The 23,924-nt window shown below is 40.1% G+C and overlaps 2 protein-coding genes across 3 annotated transcripts in view; one reads left to right on the top strand and one right to left on the bottom strand.

Annotated features, from left to right (window-relative positions):
* The window catches only part of LOC136266219 (ribosome biogenesis protein BMS1 homolog), a 23,278-nt gene extending 3,398 nt beyond the window's left edge, over positions 1-19,880 (bottom strand). The window contains exons 1-8 of the mRNA XM_066061227.1: positions 19,493-19,880; positions 19,367-19,446; positions 19,126-19,314; positions 18,935-19,077; positions 18,767-18,888; positions 7,574-7,722; positions 7,127-7,279; positions 5,910-6,390 (exon numbers count right to left, since the gene is read on the bottom strand). Coding sequence (XP_065917299.1) covers positions 5,910-6,390; positions 7,127-7,279; positions 7,574-7,722; positions 18,767-18,888; positions 18,935-19,077; positions 19,126-19,314; positions 19,367-19,446; positions 19,493-19,835 — 1,660 coding nt within the window. The 5' untranslated portion in view covers positions 19,836-19,880. The remainder of the gene's footprint in view (positions 1-5,909; positions 6,391-7,126; positions 7,280-7,573; positions 7,723-18,766; positions 18,889-18,934; positions 19,078-19,125; positions 19,315-19,366; positions 19,447-19,492) is intronic.
* Positions 19,852-23,924, top strand: part of LOC136266217 (cilia- and flagella-associated protein 44-like) — an 11,678-nt gene continuing 7,605 nt past the window's right edge. The window contains exons 1-13 of one of the 2 annotated variants that reach the window (XM_066061225.1): positions 19,852-19,969; positions 20,094-20,161; positions 20,204-21,000; positions 21,090-21,252; positions 21,300-21,628; positions 21,677-21,765; positions 21,816-21,937; positions 22,026-22,094; positions 23,032-23,115; positions 23,232-23,354; positions 23,404-23,503; positions 23,548-23,642; positions 23,688-23,918. In XM_066061225.1, the coding sequence (XP_065917297.1) occupies positions 19,954-19,969; positions 20,094-20,161; positions 20,204-21,000; positions 21,090-21,252; positions 21,300-21,628; positions 21,677-21,765; positions 21,816-21,937; positions 22,026-22,094; positions 23,032-23,115; positions 23,232-23,354; positions 23,404-23,503; positions 23,548-23,642; positions 23,688-23,918 (2,286 nt within the window). In that variant the 5' untranslated portion in view covers positions 19,852-19,953. Of the gene's footprint in view, positions 19,970-20,093; positions 21,001-21,089; positions 21,253-21,299; positions 21,629-21,676; positions 21,766-21,815; positions 21,938-22,025; positions 22,095-23,031; positions 23,116-23,231; positions 23,355-23,403; positions 23,504-23,547; positions 23,643-23,687; positions 23,919-23,924 lie in introns of both variants that reach the window. The other variant, XM_066061223.1, reaches the window with a different exon arrangement.

Raw genomic sequence — 23,924 nt, 5'->3', positions numbered from 1 at the left:
TGTAATACTAGTGATCACGGTGTAATACTAGTGATCACGGTGTAATACTAGTGATCACTGTGTAATACTAGTGATCACGGTGTAATACTAGTGATCACTGTGTAATACTAGTGATCACGGTGTAATACCAGTGATCACTGTGTAATACTAGTGATCACTGTGTAATACTAGTGATCACGGTGTAATACTAGTGATCACGGTGTAATACCAGTGATCACTGTGTAATACTAGTGATCACGGTGTAATACTAGTGATCACGGTGTAATACCAGTGATCACTGTGTAATACTAGTGATCATGGTGTAATACTAGTGATCATGGTGTAATACTAGTGATCATGGTGTAATACTAGTAATCACTGTGTAAACTGTGTAATACTAGTGATCACTGTGTAATACTAGTGATCACGGTGTAATGCTAGTGATCACTGTGTAATACTAGTGATCACGGTGTAATACTAGTGATCACTGTGTAATACTAGTGATGACGGTGTAATACTAGTGATCACTGTGTAATACTAGTGATCACGGTGTACTACTAGTGATCACTATGTAATACTAGTAATCAAGGTGTAATACTAGTGATCACGGTGTACTACTGGTGATCACTGTGTAATACTAGTGATCACGGTGTAATACTAGTGATCACTGTGTAATACTAGTGATCACGGTGTACTACTAGTGATCACTGTGTAATACTAGTGATCAAGGTGTAATACTAGTGATCACGGTGTAATACTAGTGATCACTGTGTAATACTAGTGATCAAGGTGTAATACTAGTGATCACTGTGTAATACTAGTGATCAAGGTGTAATACTAGTGATCACTGTGTAATACTAGTGATCACAGAGGTTTGAACCAGTCTCACAGTAACTTGGAAATCATCTGAGTTTTCTGTTGTGACTGGGTTGATTGCAGATGTCCTTCTTGTACTGTTCTTCATTTGTAACAGTACATAATGGCCACTTTGTTATTTCAGTAACTGTTAGTTGGAGTGTAAGTTCAGACTAAAACAATAAGCCTGGCATCATCATCATTCTTCTAATGTGGTATACATGGGATCACTAGTCATAATAATTTTACAAAAAGTAAACAATGAAAATCAGGATTTTTAAGTTCAATTAAGTATCATAGAAATATAAAGTAGTGAAACAAGAGAGTGGTCTACAACCTGAAGTATACTGGTGAACAAGAGAGTGGTCTACAACCTGAAGTATACTGGTGAACAATAGAGTGGTCTACAACCTGAAGTATACTGGTGAACAATAGAGTGGTCTACAACCTGAAGTATACTGGTGAACAATAGAGTGGTCTACAACCTGAAGTATACTGGTGAACAATAGAGTGGTCTACAACCTGAAGTATACTGGTGAACAATAGAGTGGTCTACAACCTGAAGTATACTGGTGAACAATAGAGTGGTCTACAACCTGAAGTATACTGGTGAACAATAGAGTGGTCTACAACCTGAAGTATACTGGTGAACAATAGAGTGGTCTACAACCTGAAGTATACTGGTGAACAATAGAGTGGTCTACAACCTGAAGTATACTGGTGAACAATAGAGTGGTCTACAACCTGAAGTATACTGGTGAACAATAGAGTGGTCTACAACCTGAAGTATACTGAGAGTGGTCTACAACCTGAAGTATACTGGTGAACAATAGAGTGGTCTACAACCTGAAGTATACTGGTGAACAATAGAGTGGTCTACAACCTGAAGTATACTGGTGAACAATAGAGTGGTCTACAACCTGAAGTATACTGGTGAACAATAGAGTGGTCTACAACCTGAAGTATACTGGTGAACAGTAGAGTGGTCTACAACCTGAAGTATACTGGTGAACAATAGAGTGGTCTACAACCTGAAGTATACTGGTGAACAGTAGAGTGGTCTACAACCTGAAGTATACTGGTGAACAATAGAGTGGTCTACAATCTGAAGTATACTGGTGAACAGTAGAGTGGTCTACAACCTGAAGTATACTGGTGAACAATAGAGTGGTCTACAACCTGAAGTATACTGGTGAACAATAGAGTGGTCTACAATCTGAAGTATACTGGTGAACAGTAGAGTGGTCTACAACCTGAAGTATACTGGTGAACAATAGAGTGGTCTACAACCTGAAGTATACTGGTGAACAATAGAGTGGTCTACAACCTGAAGTATACTGGTGAACAATAGAGTGGTCTACAACCTGAAGTATACTGGTGAACAATAGAGTGGTCTACAACCTGAAGTATACTGGTGAACAATAGAGTGGTCTACAACCTGAAGTATACTGGTGAACAATAGAGTGGTCTACAACCAGAAGTATACTGGTGAACAATAGAGTGGTCTACAACCTGAAGTATACTGGTGAACAATAGAGTGGTCTACAACCTGAAGTATACTGGTGAACAATAGAGTGGTCTACAACCTGAAGTATACTGGTGAACAATAGAGTGGTCTACAACCAGAAGTATACTGGTGAACAATAGAGTGGTCTACAACCTGAAGTATACTGGTGAACAATAGAGTGGTCTACAACCTGAAGTATACTGGTGAACAATAGAGTGGTATACAACCTGAAGTATACTGGTGAACAAGAGAGTGGTCTACAACCTGAAGTATACTGGTGAACAAGAGAGTGGTCTACAACCTGAAGTATACTGGTGAACAATAGAGTGGTATACAACCTGAAGTATACTGGTGAACAATAGAGTGGTCTACAACCTGAAGTATACTGGTGAACAATAGAGTGGTATACAACCTGAAGTATACTGGTGAACAATAGAGTGGTCTACAACCTGAAGTATACTGGTGAACAGTAGAGTGGTCTACAACCTGAAGTATACTGGTGAACAATAGAGTGGTCTACAACCTGAAGTATACTGGTGAACAATAGAGTGGTCTACAACCTGAAGTATACTGGTGAACAAGAGAGTGGTCTACAACCTGAAGTATACTGGTGAACAATAGAGTGGTCTACAACCTGAAGTATACTGGTGAACAAGAGAGTGGTCTACAACCTGAAGTATACTGGTGAACAATAGAGTGGTCTACAACCAGAAGTATACTGGTGAACAATAGAGTGGTCTACAACCTGAAGTATACTGGTGAACAAGAGAGTGGTCTACAACCTGAAGTATACTGGTGAACAATAGAGTGGTCTACAACCAGAAGTATACTGGTGAACAATAGAGTGGTCTACAACCTGAAGTATACTGGTGAACAATAGAGTGGTCTACAACCTGAAGTATACTGGTGAACAATAGAGTGGTCTACAACCTGAAGTATACTGGTGAACAATAGAGTGGTATACAACCTGAAGTATACTGGTGAACAAGAGAGTGGTCTACAACCTGAAGTATACTGGTGAACAAGAGAGTGGTCTACAACCTGAAGTATACTGGTGAACAAGAGAGTGGTCTACAACCTGAAGTATACTGGTGAACAATAGAGTGGTATACAACCTGAAGTATACTGGTGAACAATAGAGTGGTCTACAACCTGAAGTATACTGGTGAACAATAGAGTGGTATACAACCTGAAGTATACTGGTGAACAATAGAGTGGTCTACAACCTGAAGTATACTGGTGAACAATAGAGTGGTCTACAACCTGAAGTATACTGGTGAACAATAGAGTGGTCTATAACCTGAAGTATACTGGTGAACAAGAGAGTGGTCTACAACCTGAAGTATACTGGTGAACAATAGAGTGGTCTACAACCTGAAGTATACTGGTGAACAAGAGAGTGGTCTACAACCTGAAGTATACTGGTGAACAAGAGAGTGGTCTACAACCTGAAGTATACTGGTGAACAAGAGAGTGGTCTACAACCTGAAGTATACTGGTGAACAAGAGAGTGGTCTACAACCTGAAGTATACTGGTGAACAATAGAGTGGTCTACAACCTGAAGTATACTGGTGAACAATAGAGTGGTCTACAACCTGAAGTATACTGGTGAACAATAGAGTGGTCTACAACCTGAAGTATACTGGTGAACAATAGAGTGGTATACAACCTGAAGTATACTGGTGAACAATAGAGTGGTATACAACCTGAAGTATACTGGTGAACAATAGAGTGGTCTACAACCTGAAGTATACTGGTGAACAATAGAGTGGTCTACAACCTGAAGTATACTGGTGAACAATAGAGTGGTATACAACCTGAAGTATACTGGTGAACAATAGAGTGGTCTACAACCTGAAGTATACTGGTGAACAATAGAGTGGTCTACAACCTGAAGTATACTGGTGAACAATAGAGTGGTCTACAACCTGAAGTATACTGGTGAACATTTAATCCCTAACAGTTAGTGTTGGGGGTAACGTGTTACGTAATATTATTACTTTTGTGGTAATCAAGTAATATAACGAAATATGCTATAAAAAAACAGGTAATACAACTCAAGTTACTTTACTTACAAATGTAACGTGTTACCTACTGTAAGTAATGAAGTTAATGTAACAAGTCTAATATTACATAATATTATTACTACAAGTAACGAAGTTACTAATCTCATTAGAGTAACACCTAGCCACAACAAAGTAACTGAGCCACCTTAAATAATGAATGAAGCTTATTCACCAGTTTTTACAATTATAACCAAGATTTGTCCAACAACGCAATCATGGCACGTGATAAGGTGGTAGTTCAAGTGACAGCTTAAGGCTGTGGACACAAAGTAATATGTACTATATAGGTAGTATCAAGAGTAATTTATCCTTGGTAATATGTAACTGTACTAAGTAGTGAGTAATATGTAATGATCTATCGAGTTACTTTAAAAGTAATTGCCCCAACACTGATCCCTAATTTAGTTGTGGGTATGGGCTGAAGTAGGTATTAATATCCACTAGTTAATCTTCAAGTGGAGTCGACCTACCTTGTTTCACTACCTTTTTTTCTATGATCCCTAATCAAACTTAAAACTTAATCAAACATTTCCTTATACACACTTGTTATTAGAATAGGCAACCCAAATTGTTCTTTGGGTGAAAAACTGATCTATCACCAAAGAATACACTTAATGGAAACAGATGGAGATGACTCTTGACTGTTTTATCCCAGACGAGGCATGGCACACAGGTATGTAATATACATGCGCAACACCAAAATGGGACAAGCCATGAAGAAACCATGGATTGTGGATTACAGGCTGAGATTTTGGCAATATAGCAGGAATTCAGCCGATGACGGGTAAACCACTTCATACAGGGTACCAAATTTGAAGACAGAAGAATTTGCTAATCTAAGGAGATAAAGTTGTGTAGTTATCGTCTACAAAGATGTGTGGGCATCTACGTACATAATTAATGAAGGGGAGAAATTTATTGGATACACATACAGTAACCATAAGAAAGTGATGGGAACACCTTTCACAACAGCTCTGCTGGTAATTCCCTGAAATAATAGGACCTCATCTTAACCTGTGTAGTTACAATCCTAGTCACTTTGCTGAAGGACGGATTTAATTCCATTGAGAGGTGCAATGTGACTTTGATAATGACTATTTGACTAGTATAGAGTGTGCCTTCCCATAGACGCCAAGTTGCTATAAATTTTTTGTGTCAGACCTGAGGAAGATCTGCCTCTCTTTCCACACTGCCATAGTTGACAAGCTAGCCTGATGTGTGCAATTCAATCGTTAGAAATATTATCATTTGGTGATTCGTAAATGTTTGCCAAATTGTCCATTTCATTTCCATACCAAAGTTTCTGCTTATATGGTATACACAACATTATGTGCAGTTAAACTTGAATTAGTCACACTACACATCCAGTAATAACTACCACATGATACACCTTATAATAAACTACCACCCCCTAATAACAATAGTTCATAATAATATAAAGTACTTCATGAACTCTTACTAACAATAAATCACTGCCTAATAATAAAGCCACACTACTCACCCTCATTGCTACTGCTATCCAATAGTCTGCGCCCATGGCTACGTTGCTGTGATACAGGAAGTGCCACACCCACTTCCTTCCTACTAGCTTCAGATAGATCACATGACTCCACATCACACGATCCAGACCCTGCCTCCTCAAAGTCTTCAATGAAGTCATCCATGTCACTGGAGCCACGCTCCTCATCTGACCACTGCCAAACCTCCTCAGCTTCCAGATCCAAATAGCCTGAGGGGCTATTATCATGCAATTCTTCATTGTCATCATGTGATCCCTCCTCACTCTCTGAGGACTGAGACTTGTGAGCCGTTTGCTTCGTACGGGCTGATAACTTGTATGGCTGTTCTTCATCGCTGCTGCTATTGGCTGCATGTTTGTGGGGTGTGGCTGCCTCATCACTCTCCCCTGATTGGCTACTCTCCCCAGAGCTGGTGACGTGATCGTCAAAACTGACATATCTTCTATTAGGATGAGTTGAGTCCTGTAGGGTAAATGTTGTCATGGTAAATAAGACATTAACGAGTTGGTACACCTTGTTTCAAGCCAACACATCAAGTGTGTTAACACTATAGATTACACGATGACATTATTGTAGCCAACTTCTAAAGCATTTTCTCTAAGAAGTCTGACAATTTACAAATATTACCATTAGAATCCATGGACCAACGTGATGGACAATATCAAAGTTATTACTTGGATATGTGATATCGGAACTACAGTGTAGCCTAGCTACTAGCTTAGTATTATGACATGAGATGAAGGACCATGTGGAGCTCATGTGATGACCACAGAGTGTTTATTAGCTTAATTGTGGAGTATTCCAAGGACAACATATCCTATCGATACATGTTGTACACATATATCAACAGTGTTTAATAAAGGGACCAACAGATCACTGTACTGCCTTAATCTATAATATGTTCACATGGAGCTGATACCAAAAGATAGTTTAACTCACTAATGGAACAGAGATTGGCTAACTTGTAGTAACACTTGACTCACTAAAATAATCTCAAGATACAAACTGTTTGAATATCAAATTCTATAGGATTATGTGTATCATTTTCAAAGCTTTATTTTGAACCAAACAATTCACACGCTCAGTCACTACTACTTGTCTAACAAAATGTTATCTGTACTTGTCTTTCTGAACAGTCCTCCCTCAACATAAACATGTAGAAGCTGTGATGTCACTATCAGCCACACCTACTAATTACCTGCAGCAGCTCCATAGTACTGTGTTGTAGTTTAGTATCTAGTGTGCCTTGTGTGTTGTGCAACTCTGACACCATCTGATTGGCTGGTTCTTCCTCAGCAGCCACACCATTTCTTCCTGCATGACTACCACCAAGGTCAATGTACACAGCATCCTAGCAATAGTAACCATGGCAACCATTAACATCATGGTAAACACACACAAGCCAAGGAAATAATAGGGAGTGTTTTACCAGTCAGATTAGCTAGCTAGGAGATCAGGTAGTAAACAGGTTAGGGATAGTATATCCCAATGGTTGTTTTAAGCAAGGGACAAAGTTAGCTGGCAGTGGTAACACATATGCACAATACCTGCATGCATATAGTTTGACTAAATACATATGATAGTTTTCAAACTTCTAGTTACATGGTCACATACTGTGTCACATTTTATGTAAACACACACCCACCTTATCATAGACCACACCCCCTACACCACTCATAGGGGCGTAGACTAGTTTATGTCGATCGTCTAGGGACCGCTTCTTGCCTGGCCCCTCTGGTAATGGACAAGGATTGTCTAGTGCCGTCACCTCATGAAGTGTGTAGTCTCCACAGCCTGTGTGTGAAACAGTAAGCATCTATAATCCATAAGGACACAACACCTCCATCGTATGATAATACATCAGATACTACTTTCTGAATACGTGTCCCAGATCCTTTACAAACCTTCTCAACACAACACATTACTTTCCTAGCTACTTAACACCTGGTGCCATATTTGATAGTATGATTACACATCAAAGGGTTGTGATGGATGATCAACCTACCATGGATGATCACTGGGTGATCAACCTCCACTGAGTGATCAACCACCCGTGGGTGATCAACCTCCACAAACTTTATTCTCATCACCCACACACATACCAGGGGAGGAGACAGCTATCAAAAAGTTGAGTAATTACAATTTATTTTATTATAGGACTGTAGCTGACTGAGGATGCAGAGTCAGCTACAGAGCAGTTGAAATCTAGGGGGTCTGAAAGCATGCCCCCCCCCAGGAAAATTTTACATACTTAGAGATAGCATCTGGAGTAATTTTCTTTATGTATGTCACTTTTGTTGTCCATAATGTGTATTGTAAGATATGGGGGGGGGGGGCTTGAGTGACACACACACATACAGTGACATACACACACAGTGACACACACACACAGTGACACACACACACACAGTGACACACACACACACACACACACACACACACACACACACACACACACACACACACACACACACACACACACACACACACACACACACACACACACACACACACACACACACACACACACACACACACACACACACACACACACACACCAGTGTGGTCATTGGGGGTAAAATTATCAATTGTATAATGTAATTTTTTGCCTGTGAAACACTGCAAGCATACGACACAAGACACTCTAATAGAACAGTCGAGTCCAAAATTCTAGTACAGCACTCAATCTAAACAAACACCTATGTTATATTTTTAGAAATATCCCATTATTGCACTAGAAGGTATGGCCAAAAATATCACCCTAAACCCAGCCTCAATCCTCCATGACAGCTTGGCAGTATTGGCTAGTCTAGTTGATAAACGTATTCAGAGCGACCTCAAACCCATCATGGTTTGGTATCTGTCAAAAGAGTAGTATCCTGCAAACAGAATGACAAAGTCACACTATGGTTTACCTTTACAACAAAACAGTTTTGATTTTAGTAGTGTCCAACTTCAGACTCACATAAAAGGGAAAGCCTTGTAGCTAAGCACCAGTACAGAAGGGTCTGAGGAATTATGGACCAAACCTTGTTATATAACTGTGTAGTGTGGTGGTCTACTTGTGCACATTGAAAATGCTATGTACCCATATATAGTTGAACTGGCCTGAGAGATAGTCCTGATTTTCCAGGTCAGTTTATGTACTAAGGGATACTTTGTGGCCTTAACTAAGTGTCTGGATTGTGTAGGTGTCCTCAAGTGTCCATAATTACACACTATTATATAATGAGTTAATTACGACGGGACAATTTTAGAATATAAAAATTAATTTATTTTCAAATGCAAAAGGTTTAAGAATTATTTTCACGTGTGCAATTTACAGCATAGTATAATAGTGTACATGGGAGACCAGCCACATGCACCAGAACAATTCAGTGGCGGATCTAGAAGGGTTTCGGTAGTTTCGACAGAAACCCCCTTTCAGAATTTCACATTAAAGTTATGGTAAAGCCCTTCAATCCAAAGTGTGTACCGCAAAAATTTCATCAACTATACCACATTGTGTAATATTTCATAAAATTTAAATGGCAATTGTGCCAAGGCTAGATTTTGTGTTTGGTTTTTAGTGCTATTTACCACTAGGAAATGTTGTGTATATGAGTTGATAAAGCTTGTTAATATGTTTGGTAATGGTTTAATTGTAGTAAGGCGTGATGACTTCATGACTTCTCTGTGTCTACAAGGCGTATCAAGGTTAGCATTGTAATTAGTTCTGTAAGGCTTGTAGCAAACATCAGCTTATAGTGAAACAAGGCTTGTTGGGTGCTTATATCTTCGATACGCTGTCAGTTCTGTTAGCGCGTGGCGCTTGAATGACATCACTAATTATTTGTGGTTTCTTTGGCATTTCACTATTACTTCACGTCAGTTTTCTACAGTATACTACTAGATAGGCTAGTATACTATTAGATAGGCTAGTATACTATTAGATAGGCTAGTATACTATTAGATAGGCTAGTTGTTGTTAGTCTCGTCCCCAGCCGCCCACGCGTTGGAACACGCGAAGGTCGTCTTGTGACTTTGATCCACTTTCTTGGCCCTAGTGGAATATTGCTACAAACATGTTTCTTGTGCTCATTCATGCGTACATTCAAATGAATAAACGTTTCATTCACTCAAAGGAGTGTTGCTTTATAAAAATCGCTGGAGTGACTAAAGAACGTCGATTAAAACTTTCTTAGCATTTGACTTAGAACAACAATCAAAGGCGAAGAAGTCCTTTAGACAACTACTAAGCTAGTTTTTCAGGTGTATACTTTATTAATGCACACTTCCTGGGCCAAGAACTTGGACTAATGTCACCAGACGACCTTCACGTGATCAAGCGCGTGGGCAGCTGGGGACGAGACTTAGTTGTTGTGGCTTAGAACAGTTCAGTAGTAGTGGGCGCAGGGACAGATACCACAAAAGTGCTTTTAATTACATTTTCTTAGCGATACAGGAAGGATTTGTGTGAAACATTGAAAATTTAATAACTGTATTTGTGCAATGCACTCGATTGCTAAAGCAAGCCTTTCTGTCCCTGCCCATGTGTCTGCTGGCTGGTTTTCACTAATCATCTTGGCGAAAATGGTAATAATTTCCCAGCGATTTCGACGTGTAGTAATGCTTCGAAGCCCTTCACAAACCACACTAACTCTTTTGAGCAATTAACACTAGCAACTTCAAATCTCCCAACCTATTAGACTAGTCTATGGACTGTAATGGGCCAGTAAGTAAAGATGTGTGCCTATTAGCAAAGGCGTGTTATCACCTAAAATACAGCATGTGGTATTTTACCTATTGCCGGTTTACCGTAACCTTAAAAGTGATGCTGGCTGAGTAAGCCATTCTTCAGTTAATTTAGCTTACAGAATGTATTCTTTTTCATCTCTGAGCACAGCAGCTCGTTTGCTCACTTGATAATTTTTTCAGGCTCTTGTTTCAGCGTGAGTTCAAAATGAGAAAATCAAAAAGAGACCCTGATGAGAACTTAAAGCAAGGAAAAATTGTTTTCTTTAATTTCTTGATAGAGCAAGTATGGATGTCTAAATATATTATGGTGGTACAATAGAGTAGCTACATAATTATATTAATGTGTTACACTACTGAATGCAATGGCTTTATGAAAATAATAGCTACACCTATACATGTAGCTCCTTCAAAAATCCTAGATCTGCCACTGCAATTGAAATGTAGATAGTGATACCATATACAGTGTAGCTCCAAATTTTTGTGGTCTCAAATTTCGTGATTTTGGTGAATTTGTGTGTGATCGTGAAAATATTATTCACGAAATTTTAGTTTTTACACTAGTTATTAGAAGAGTCTCAGTGTTCAAACGAAAGTTATGTCTCTTTACAGGTATTTTAAGCCAAAGTCTTTAACTTCATCTGCCACCTCGTCTTCCAGTGCTGCGGCTGCAGTCCTGCCCAGTCCGGATGGACCACTGTTGGAGCTTGTGCCATCGTCTACAATTCAGGCAGCAAATAATGCGGTGCAAAAGTGTATTAGCGATGATTCTCATGGCCACCCATCAGGCAATGGAAAGAAAAGGAATTATGAGTTTTACACCGACAAAGAGAGAGCTGCCATTGGTAATTATGCCGTTCAACACGGCAAGGAGACAGCTATCAAGCATTTTGCCACGAAGCATCCAGTATTGAAGTGGAGTACAATGAATGACTGGAAAAAGGAGATCATCAGTAGGCTTCAACGGTATACCGGTATATTTATTTGATTTCGATATCAGTTGCACACCGGTAGTGTTTACTAGAATATCGAAATATCGCTCATGCGTTTAATAATATCACGTGAGTTATTGTCAGCAGTTTTTATTGAACAAACATGGCCGACTCGTCGTGTACAATCGTGCCAAAGAAGAAAGTTGTGTCACCCGTTTGGGATTATTTCGGCCTCCGTGCAGATAGCAAAGGGAAGATTATTGACGATGGTGTGGCGGTGTGCCGCCAGTGTAACGGCAACGTGCGAGCAAGTGGAGGAAATACATCAAATTTGCTTTCACACTTAAGGACTCACCACCCGTCGAAGTACACTCTAGTGTTACAAGCCCAAAGGGAGAAAGCGAAAGAATCGTCCACCGCATCTTCGTCATCTACCAATGCCAGCCAAGCTACGCTCCCTGAGTTATTTACCAAAACACAAAAGTATGAAAGGACTACAAGGCGATGGCGAGAAATAACAGATTCAATAACTTACTGCATCAGTAAGGACATGCTTCCGATTTATACAGTTGAGAAAGAAGGGTTTCGTCGTCTCACTTATACCCTGGATTCAAAGTATGAGATACCTTCAGCTAAATATTTTTCCAGTGTAGCAATTCCAGTACTGTACGAAAAAACAAGGGAAACAGTAGCTGTGGAAGTTCAAAGTGCCTATTACTTTTCTTCCACCACAGATATGTGGTCCAGCTCAACGATGGAACCATATTTGAGCTATACCGTGCATTTCATAACGAATGATTGGACGCTACAGAGTCGATGCCTTCAAACACTGTTTGTTCCTAAAGACCACAATGCTGATAATCTCAGTGAAGTCCTAACAGAAACACTAGCTCAGTGGAAGTTAGAAGTAGGCCGACAAGTTTGTATAACAACAGACAATGGCAGCAATATACTATGTGCCACAACTGTAAGACTTATGTGGACACAATTATCGTGCTTTGGCCACAACCTACACCTGGCTGTTGTTAATTCTATAAAAGATGAGTCCAGAATTCAACGTTGCTTGGGACTATGTAGAAAGCTAGTGTCTGCATTTTCCCACAGTTGGAAAAAAAAGCGAGACTTGACAAAAGCCCAAAATGATCTTGGTGTGCCCCAGCATTCTTTGGTAACAGACTGTCCTACTCGTTGGGGAAGTTTGATCAAAATGATTGACCGTATTCTTGAGCAAGAAGCTTGCATTCGACAAGTTTTAGTAGTTGATCGTAAGAATGCTCACCTTATTCCAACTTGGCAGGATCTAGAAGTATTGGAGTCGATGAAGGCTGCACTAGGGCAATTAGATGATTTCACAGACATGTTGTCAGGTGAACAAAAAGTTACAGTGTCTTCGATCAAACCTGTATTACACGTTTTGAAATCTAAAGTGCTTAAAGTCTGTGAAGGTGATGCTAATTTAACCAACTCACTTAAACAAAGGGTTTTGGATTACCTACTGAACAAGTACGATGATAATGATGTTGACGAGCTGTTGAATGTCTGCACTTACCTTGATCCAAGATTCAAGGGAGTGTACATTGAAAATGAAGTTGATCTTGCTTTAGTAAAGGATCGTTTGGCTAGAGAAGGCACAGAAATGATTGAAGATCAAGAGGGGGTTTCTGAACCAACTTCTAGTTCCCAGTCATCATCTGCGGTATCTGACCCTAGTATCAAGAAACGTAAACTCTCAAGTTGGCTCAAGGAGACAGTTGAACTACAATCATCATCCAGTACTCCTCAAACTCCAGATCAGAAAATAAAAAAGGAAATCGAAGATTATCTAAAGTTACCAATGTTAGATGCTGAAATGGATCCTCTGCAATGGTGGAAGGTTCACATGGTAGTACTTCCCACCATGGCTAAACTGGCACAGAAGTACCTCAGTGTGTGTGCTAGCAGTTCACCTTCAGAGAGAATCTTTAGTTGTTCCGGCAACATAGTTTCTAAAAAGCGAACTCTTTTGAAACCAGAGAAGGTAAACATGTTGGTTTTTTTGAACAGAAACCTTCACTAGATGTTGACTATACCTACCTATCATCTACATGAACTACTATAAGAACTCATCACAACTTTTTTACAACTGTCATGATCAACTTATAACTTTTACAACTGTCATTTACTTACAACCTTTACAACTGTCATTAAATTATACTATAATTTTTACAACTTTTATATCACTAATCACTATACAGTGTTACTTGTGATACCATGCAGGCCTGTGGGTGTGCAGATTACAGGCATATCATGTATGTGTGTAGAATTATACAGTTTATGTGATATACCGATATATCGTGATACATTAGTACTATCGAAACCGGGTATAATTTTCCCAATACCGCCGAACTTTAATCATCAGAACTACTGAATCACACAGAAAAGAAACTAACGAGATAATTTCCATTGACAAATTTGAAAAAAAGAAGAGGGGTAGGCCAGCAATGTTAAGTGACAAGCTAAGCAAGGGTTTACTATATAGTTATACAACAGCCACGAGTGCACGTCCTATAACTGTTATGTACCACTCACCTAATAGGTGGGGAGAGTCTCACAAGACAGCTGTAACACTTATAAAGGCCAGGTTTCTAACATCGATTGTGGGTAACCAAGCCGGACATTGCGATGACGTTCCCCCTGTAGTACTGCAGCCACCTGAGATATTGAAAGTTAGTACGCTATGGATTATATCACTAATTATAACCTGCATTCGCTGTTCGACTCTCATCATGTAGTGCTCAGCATGCCAGCATGATCACTCAATCGCTATATAGACTAAGCGCCAGACTAATAGCCATAGTGATTCTCTCGAGCGAAAAAAAAGCAGCTAAATAGATGGTTTAAGTAAACAAAACCTAACTACTAAACGATACTAGTCTAATTCATACTATTCACACTGGCTAAACTCGAATCTGGTGGCATGACAAAACTGGTTACCACAATTGAACGTAAAGGTTAGTATTATTTAGAATATATTTGTTTTATTGAGTCATTGTTGAAGTGGACTACAGTTTAATCTGGGCTAAGATGGCACCAGACTAGTAAGGTGTATAAGTACGTTTATATATATATATATGTAGACTAGAGTTGTGGTCACCCGTGTTGGCTTTTTCAATCGCCATTGGCTGCTTGTAAACATTATACGTATTGGTGACGTTATGGCCCACAATCGACCTTTACATGTCAGGCTATAAAAGAATTCGAGTGATCTGTGTAGTGTCTTTCCATCTATTAGGTGAGGTGTCGTAGTGGTCTTCGCCACCGGCACTTGTGCTATGCTGCACAAAACCGCAGCCAGTGCAATATCTGTATATTGCACTGCGGTCAGTGCATTATAACTTATAATGCACTCGTTGTGGTCTACAAAACCGCAACCAGTGCATTATAAGTTATAATGCACTCGCTGCGGTCTGCAGCAGTGCAATATACAAATTATGGCACTGGCGGTGCCTTTGAACTGCCCACGCAGAGTGGTACATATTTATATATCCGAACCATAAGAGAAGCTGGAGGGGTTGTCAACACTTCCCAATAGCTGCAGGGACTGGAGTAGTGCAGCATCGAGAGCCGATGTCGTAGAATGCAATGGTGGTCACATCGCCTTGAAGAAAAGTTTGGCAAAGTATTTCTTGAGGAAAATGAACTTTGTAAAGCGGAAGGCAACAACAAAGTCCAAGTTGATTTTGAAGAAATAAGATACCAGTTCCTGCTTGACATCAAGGCAGTTGTAGAAATGGCAGAGATACCTTATGAACTAGTAATAAACTGGGACCGGATAGGGATTAAATACATCCCAGTGTCAGAGTGGACGATGGAGAAGGAGGGATCAAAAGGGGTAGAGATTGCTGGCATTAACGACAAGAGGCAGATAACTGCAGTTTTTGCTGCGAGATTAACAGGAGATTTTCTTCCTGTTCAACTTGTTTACAAAGGAACAACAACAAAATGCCTTCCTTCTGTCTTATTTCCACCAAAATGGCACATCACAGCAACACACAACCACTGGTGCAATGAGGATACAATGGTGGAATATGTCAGCAAGATCATTTTTCCTTACTTACAAGAAAAAAAAGAGGCAACTTTGAAACTCCCGCCAACCTACCCTTCATTGGATATCTTTGATGAATTCAGTGGTAAAGTTACTGATAAGGTGCTGTCATTACTAAAAGCCAATAACATCATTTATGTAATTGTGCCACCCAACTGAACAGAAATGTTGCAGCCTCTAGATGTCAGTGTTAATAAACCAGTTAAGGACTTCCTTCATGCAAAGTTTAATGAATGGTATGTTGCCAAAATAACTGAACAGCTCGGAAAAGGCCCTTCGAGCAGACAATTACAACCTGTGGATCTCAGGTTAAGTATTATGAAACCTGTAGGGGGAAGATGGATGATTGAGTTGTACGATTACCTCAAGTCTAGACCTGACATTATTGTTAATGGCTTTAGACATGTTGGAATTTTAGACATTCTTAACAAGTAGCTTTGTATTTATTAAAACAGCACATAAGTGTATGGTTACAACAGTGATAGTTACAATAATTAATACTATTTGTAGTACATGCAGCTATTTAACTTTAACGAAATGGTGTTAAATTAAGATTTTCAAAACACTGGATTAAATGTGATCGTATCAGTGATTGTGTGTATTCACTAGATTTATTCCATGTAGAAGTGAGGTAGCAGTGGCAATAGCAAAGACACCACAATATGTGGTCCCAGCTTGCTTTGGCATTTTACCATGGATGCTGATATTGATATCTGAACCACAAACATTTTCAACCACCTGCCTTACTTGAGAATCAACTGTGTTAAATATGGAATATCATAAATTAAAATCTTCCCAGCCTCACACTGTAGATTGGAAATTGCTATCCAGTATCACCGTGGACATGCAGAATTTGAACCAATGGTATACAAATATCAAGTTTGAATTTAGCTAGTAGCAATGTTAACTGTGATGTTTGGAAATTTCTCCTTCAAAACAATCTGAACAAAATTTATGTGCTTGTCATTTAACTGTTGTCCATTGGACACGGTATTTTAATAGTCGGATTTTGTGATGCAGCCAAACATCTGCATTATTATAGTCACATCTTGATGTACTTCCCTCTTCAACTTTTTTTTTTAGCTGGATTTCCTGGGGAATCTTCTTCCCTATCTTTTAAAGCTTCCTTTGGTGTGCCTTGTACAGTAATTATAGCTTAATTAGCTTTATTTGGTTTTTGCTTGCATAGCTGCAACATTTTCTTTGTTTTAGAGACAAGACAGTCGCTACCCTGAAACACCAATACACAACCCACCTTGGTCTAAATCTTGAGAATAGCATCTGCTCCCAGTAACTCTACAAGAGATTGCTCCCCCCATCTGCAAAAGCACAGAGCATGAAGAGCTTATTGTTATTGGCAGATGTCCATCTTCTGGTGAGCATGGCAGAGTTTCACCAATATAGGTGTCTATATACTTTCCATACTTCTTGATATACATGATAACCTCGAATTTTCAAGTTATACTCGTAAGTTACCACTGCAAGGTTAGCATCATCCTCGTATAGCTATAGATATGTTCAGTATCTCACACACTTATTGAAAATGGCACTGAAGTGGATTCTGGTGTCGGTGATCATCCCGTGGTGGTTCGTGACCTATACATATGTAGCTATGGCAGCCAGCTGTCTGTATAATGGTTACCTAAATCATATACTGTATGGAGTCAAATTTTCGTAGTAAAATAATTTTGTGATTTTCGTAAATAGTGGGTAGTTATGAATTTTTTTCCTACGAATATTCGGTTCGCTTTTTCAAGGCCTCTTCGAAATCCTCGCAAGTAGTGTTTCCTTCTCCAAATGGCCCATTATCCCGAGAAATACTGTCAACTGCTATATCTAAAGGTCGAGCTGGAAAACCCTCAAGAATCAATGTGAAGATGCAAGAAAGAGATGATGCTGTTAGAGATACGATGGGAAACAGAAGGCCACCATTGAAAACTATGCGGCACTGGTACACGTGAGCATCCCCCTCTCCTCAGAAATAACGAACACGTTGAGCTTATTTTTTTGGTAAATGCCCAACAATATTTCCACTCTTTGTTACTTTTACTGCAAATGGATCGTGCGTGTTGCCTATCTCCCTCTGGCAAAGGAACATTTCCTCTAGAATCGGCATCCATCCGCTATCCTTGTATACTGCGTGAAATCTTCTCACTGCGCAGGAAGAAAACTGTACTTCTGGCATTGTCGTTATCGATCACTATCACCTCAGCTGGTTAGAAGTCCGTCTGCGTCTCGATTAAATTAGCTATAATTACGAAAATAAACCGCTAGTGTAGCTCGACATATTTTTACGAATTTTTTAATTACGAAAATTTTGTTTGGCAAATATTTTCAACTTTTATGAAATTTTTGCGCTACAAAAATTTGGTGCTATACGGTAATGGACCTTATCTGCAATGACGTCACATGCGTATAAATGGCCGCGATAGTTGTGGGACAACTATGGAAGGAAAATTTTTGAATGGTGATATCTCAGCCAAGATAGAAGATATCAAACTCTAATGTGCAGGTATGGTTATAAGATAACTGAATGAATAACAGTCTAGCGTTAGTTTGAAAACCACTCATAAACCGCTTCTACATAATTATTTATTGTAATGTCTTATAACCATACCTGAGGGTTAGAGCTCGATATCTTCTTTCTTGGCTGAGATATGATCATTTAAATTTTTTCTTCCCATAGTCATCCATACAAAAGTCCCACAACTATCGCCACTATTTTATGGCTGTGACGTTATTGCGGATAAGGTCCATTCATAGCGCAATTGCTGATAATTCCCTCACTAGCAACCTTTCAGTAGCACCCACAAAATTACTGGTTCATGAAATTTTGCTGCATTCACAATAATTTTATTACAAAATTTAGTTTTGTCAAATTATTCCATTGCTCATGAAAAATTGAGACCACAAAAATTTGGAGCTATATGGTAAAGAGGGTATTATGTCTACAAAGAGAAATTTGGACCATACTAGGGGAACGTTGTTAGCACATGAGAACCGAAATATCTTCACAACCAATTTGCTGTTATTTTGAAAATTGAAAATAACCTGTTACATGGTACCTTACTAACACGTGATAACTGACCTGCAATGTGCACACTTAGACCAGTCCTAATTGGTGCCCCCCTCACATAACCAAACAATGACACAGTACGGTCACATTTTGAATCTAGACGAACATCATTTTGATTGGTCAGATCTTCAAACCTGAAGTACATTGGTTGTCATAGTGATGGTAACCATAACAACCTACCTGTCAACAAGGATGTAAGAATGAGATGATCTCCACTCCAGAGGCCGGTACTTAGTAACAGATATGAACCGAGCTAGGTTGTGTACATCAGCTTTAGGATAGTATCCATGAACCAGTCCTGACAGGTAGAATAGCTTGGCTCCCTAGCAACCAATACTCACACCTCTATACAGTGTTGCTAGGTGACACACCTGGTAAACCTCAGTCCAGAAACGTTGCTTTAGTGACTTCTTTGTCTTCTTAAGAGACTTGGCATGTCGGAACATGTCGAGGTGTGTTAGTACACCAATCACTTTAGGGAAGCCGTGAGTCTGTAGAATGTTGAGTAGCTCAAACGTCTCCATCTCAAACCCGAAACTTGCATCAACAAGAAGTAGTACCTATCGGATGACCATGAATAGTGACACACACACATACACACACGCTACATACCAAATCAGCCACTTTAGCCAGATCCATCATACACCCGAGGTCATTGTTACACTCAATTAATGTTAGTCGTTGTTTCTTACCTGTCATGACACAATAAGATTAGTGTAACTATGACAACCAGCTCACCGGACACTACGGTCACTGGACCCTTAGCATCAACGACATTTTGTCTGGTGTAGTTCTTTACCAAGCTGGATATTAATGTTGTCTTGCCAACACGTGGGGGACCTGCTACCATTACTACTGCTGGAGGTGGCTCACGTGGTTGCCTGTCCACCACTGGGATGTGGTGTTTCTTAGTCTGCTTGTCCAGCGTGCGCCGCGTGGAGCGTGCGGCCCGTACCGCTGACTTGAATGTGAACGCTTTCTGGTTTCCAGCCTTACCATCATCTTTCGCTTTCCTTTTCTTCTTAACAGCCTTAGGTCCAGCCTGTCTGCTACGGTGAGACTTAGTAGGCGCCTCATCCATCGTCCTATACGTGACGACTACCCGTACGTGGAGTACAAAAATAAGTACGGTCGTCAAGGAGCACTTAGTTACCATAGTAAATATTACTCGTCATATCGTGTAGTAGCAGGCTGGAGGAATGGCCGAGCAGGAAGGTTAGTTCATGAAAGCGAAGTGAATTATGTCTATTTGTGTGAGGTCGGCGTGTTACAGTACGTGGTGCGCGAAATATAGAAATAGTTTTTTATGCACGTATTGTTCTAATTATTCCCCTAACAGCAAGTGGAGAAGTGGCCATTTCAGAAACTGTTGAACAAGATAGAACTGTAACTGATCAACAAGCCACAGTTAGTGACACACAGCAGCCTACAGATAGTGACACACAACAGCCTACAGATGGTGACACACAACAGCCTACAGATGGTGACACGCAGCAGCCTACAGATGGTGACACGCAGCAGCCTACAGATGGTGACGCGCAGCAGCCTACAGATGGTGACACACAGCAGCCTACAGAGGGTGACACGCAGCAGCCTACAGACGGTGACACACAGCAGCCTACAGATGGTGACACGCAGCAGCCTACAGACGGTGACACGCAGCAGCCTACAGATGGTGACACGCAGCAGCCTACAGATGGTGATACGCAGCAGCCTATAGATGGTGACACACAGCAGCCAACATATAGTGACACACAGCAGCCAACAGATGGTGACACACAGCAGCCAACAGATGGTGACACACAACAGCCCACAGACAGTGACACACAACAGCCAGCAGACAATGACACACAGCAGGCTGCAGTTGGTGACATCCAACAGCCCACAGACGGTGATGCCCAGCAGCCTACAGATGGAGACACACAACAGCCCACAGACAGTGACACACAACAGCCAACAGATGGTGACATCCGACAGCCCACAGACGGTGATATCCAGAAGCCTACAGTTGGTAACACAAAACAGTCCACAAATGGTGACACACAACAGCCCACAAATGGTGACACGCAACAGCCCACAAATGGTGACACACAACAGCCCACAGATCCAATGGCCACCAATATAACAAAAGAGCAGACAGAAGAAGAAGAAGAACAAAGGATACCTGATGATTTTTATTACAAATATGATGAGCATGTATCAAGGCCAATAATAGAAAACATGCCGGATGATGTGCTGACATTACAGTATCCTTCAGTCATTAGGGCCAGGTGTATATTGTTAGTAGTGGACTTGTCTGCTAGCTACCAGCAGTTATCTCCTTGACATGTTGTAGTTCATCATTAGGTTATGAGTGTCAGAGACAATCCAACTTGTTTGTAATGGACATCAACACTATCATGTTTATAGCTGGTAATATAGTAGAGATGGTTGACCTGACCACTAAACAACATCGTTACTTGAGGAGCCTATCAGGTGGAGGTATTGGAGCACTAACAGTGAGTCACTATACACTGCTACTAATACAATGAGGTTATTGTATTAGGTTCATCCTAGTCGCCAGTTCTTTGCAGTAGGAGAGAAGGGTCACCTACCCCACATTTGTATATACTCCTACCCAGACCTCAGACTATACAGGCTATTGAGGGAGGGTACTGAACAAGCTTACAGTGATCTTGACTTCAGTAGTGCAACTAGTGATGGTAAACTATTAGCTTCAGTTGGTAGTAGTCCTGATTATATGTTGACTGTCTGGGATTGGAGACAAGAAAAGGTTGTGCTAAGATCAAAGGCTTTCTCTCAGGAAGTTTACCGAGTGACATTTTCACCTGATAATGAAGGCCAATTAACTACCTCTGGAACTGGCCACATCAGGTACCTAGTTTACCATATATGGTGTTTAATTGTGGTGGTGGTCTATAGGTTCTGGAAGATGGCATCAACATTTACTGGTCTGAAGTTACAAGGTGAATTGGGCAAGTTTGGACGTACAGAACTATCAGACATATCTGGTATATTATTATTATAATAGTACTACATGATTAGTTAGCTAATTGTGTAGCTTATGTTGAACTGCCGGATGGTAAGGTATTGTCAGGATCAGAATTGGGTATCATGCTATTATGGGATGGAGGATTCATTAAAGTGGAGCTGGCCAAGAAAGGAAAGAAACCCTGCCACAATGTGAGCCACTACTCCAGTACACACAATGTTACACACAATGTTACACACAATGTTACACACAATGTTACACACAATGTTACACACACAGGGTAACATAGAGGCAATATTCCTTGATGAGGGAGAGCTGATCACTACTGGGGTGGATGGATTTGTCAGGGTATGTACTGCCTATAGCTATTTGAGATATCAGGGTTCCTAGGGTTTCATTTCCTTTGTATTGTACAAAGGAAATGAAACTCTAGGAACCCGTACTAATGTACTTGATTTAAGTAGGATCCAAGCAATGAAAGCTATAGTGAAACTAAATATGATGGTATTACAGTATAGCCTCGCTGTGGGGAAAATCCCTACTTTGGCTTATAACAATTGTTCACTGCCAAAGTAAGGATTTTCCTACAGAACTACCATCATTCGTCACTGCTTTTTATTGATTGGATCTGTACTTTATTTTAAAATTAATTTTTACACAATTTTGTTGCAACATACAGCTATGATACACATATGTAATCTATTAATGACTGTTGTATTAGGGTGACTGCTTTATTAGAGTGCCTTGAGTGGGCCTCAGACGACTAGTCTATGTGATATTTCTCAGGGGTGTGGTCTTTCCATGCCTGATCATTAAAGGGAGTGTTGATCATTATTAGTGCTGCTAGATCATGGTCAATCCTATTGTATGGTCTCTACTAGCTACACAACAACATGTTTTAAGTGATTTTGTGGCATCTAAATATGAAACGGAAAGTTATTGCCTTGATAGCAGATACTTATTGGCCACGGTTGCAAAGCTGGAGGCTAACAATGCATTGTATGGCACAATATTATGCCACTATAGTAAACTCACCAGTGGCATGTGTCTTTGGTTGCTGGCTAAAATTCAGGTTTTGACGCTATATCTCATGTTAGTATATGACTCTTCTGTAAAGGTACTTTTCATAATGTAAGATGTTTCTATGGTGGTTTTTAGGGTGGGGCATGCATCATTGGGGGGGGGATTCTTACCATATGATACTACTGTACTGTAATAGAGGTCTTGTATGGTGTCCATTAAGAGATATTCAGTATTTTGTTTCATTATTGGGGGTGTGGTGTAGGTGTGGGACTTTGAGACCATCGACAATGCTGATATTAGTGAGGACAACAGTGTGTTTGAAATGGAACCACTAACTGAGATAAAGGTATTGTTGATATGTGTATGTCATGTAATATGTATACACACATTCGTATACACACAATTATTCCCTGTTTCATAGCTAGTGACTACAGGCATGTGATGTGTTATGTCACTGTGTAGGTGGGATCTGATGTCAGTCTCAAGTCCCTCACGAGATCAGCAGATGAACACAATCCTCACTTGTGGTACGGACAAGATGCTAATGGTGCAATATGGAAGATTGATATTGTAGTGTCTCATACTGTAAGTTGTGTACTGGTGTATTCTAATTGTTTAATGTGACGTTATATAGCGCAAGTCACCAGAACGTATCATCACTTATCACTCAGGAGAGATCAGGGGGCTGGATACTGCTCCTGCTAAGAACTTAGTAGCATCAATATCTACAAATGGTGACCAGTAATATATTGTATTGTATGTTATACTAGTATTACAGGAAGTGTTCGTGTACACAATTGTGATACTAGTGAGTTGTTGTGTCATAACAAGTTCACTGGAGGAGGGGCTAGTTTACTATGGGCTCCTATCAATGTGAGTGTACTGTGTAGTGTGATCATCTTGATTTGTCTTGATCAGGTTGATCCATCTGGTCAGACCTTGATCACAGGATATGGTGATGGAGTATTAAGGGTGTTACTATTACAACATCTTGATGATCATCATCGTAAGCCGACCACATCACTATCCCCAGCTCGTAGTGGACTAGCTATATCATCAGCACTGACATTATCTCATGTCTGTAAACCTCACAACTCCAGTATGACATGTTTAGCTGTTGATAATGATGGGACAATACTGGCCACTGGGGTAAGT

Source organism: Dysidea avara, chromosome 9 (genome assembly GCF_963678975.1).
Source record: "Dysidea avara chromosome 9, odDysAvar1.4, whole genome shotgun sequence".
In the NCBI taxonomy this organism is placed as follows: Eukaryota; Metazoa; Porifera; class Demospongiae; order Dictyoceratida; family Dysideidae; genus Dysidea; species Dysidea avara.
Note: the sequence above shows the minus strand (reverse complement) of the source record. Positions and strands in the feature narration are given on the sequence as shown.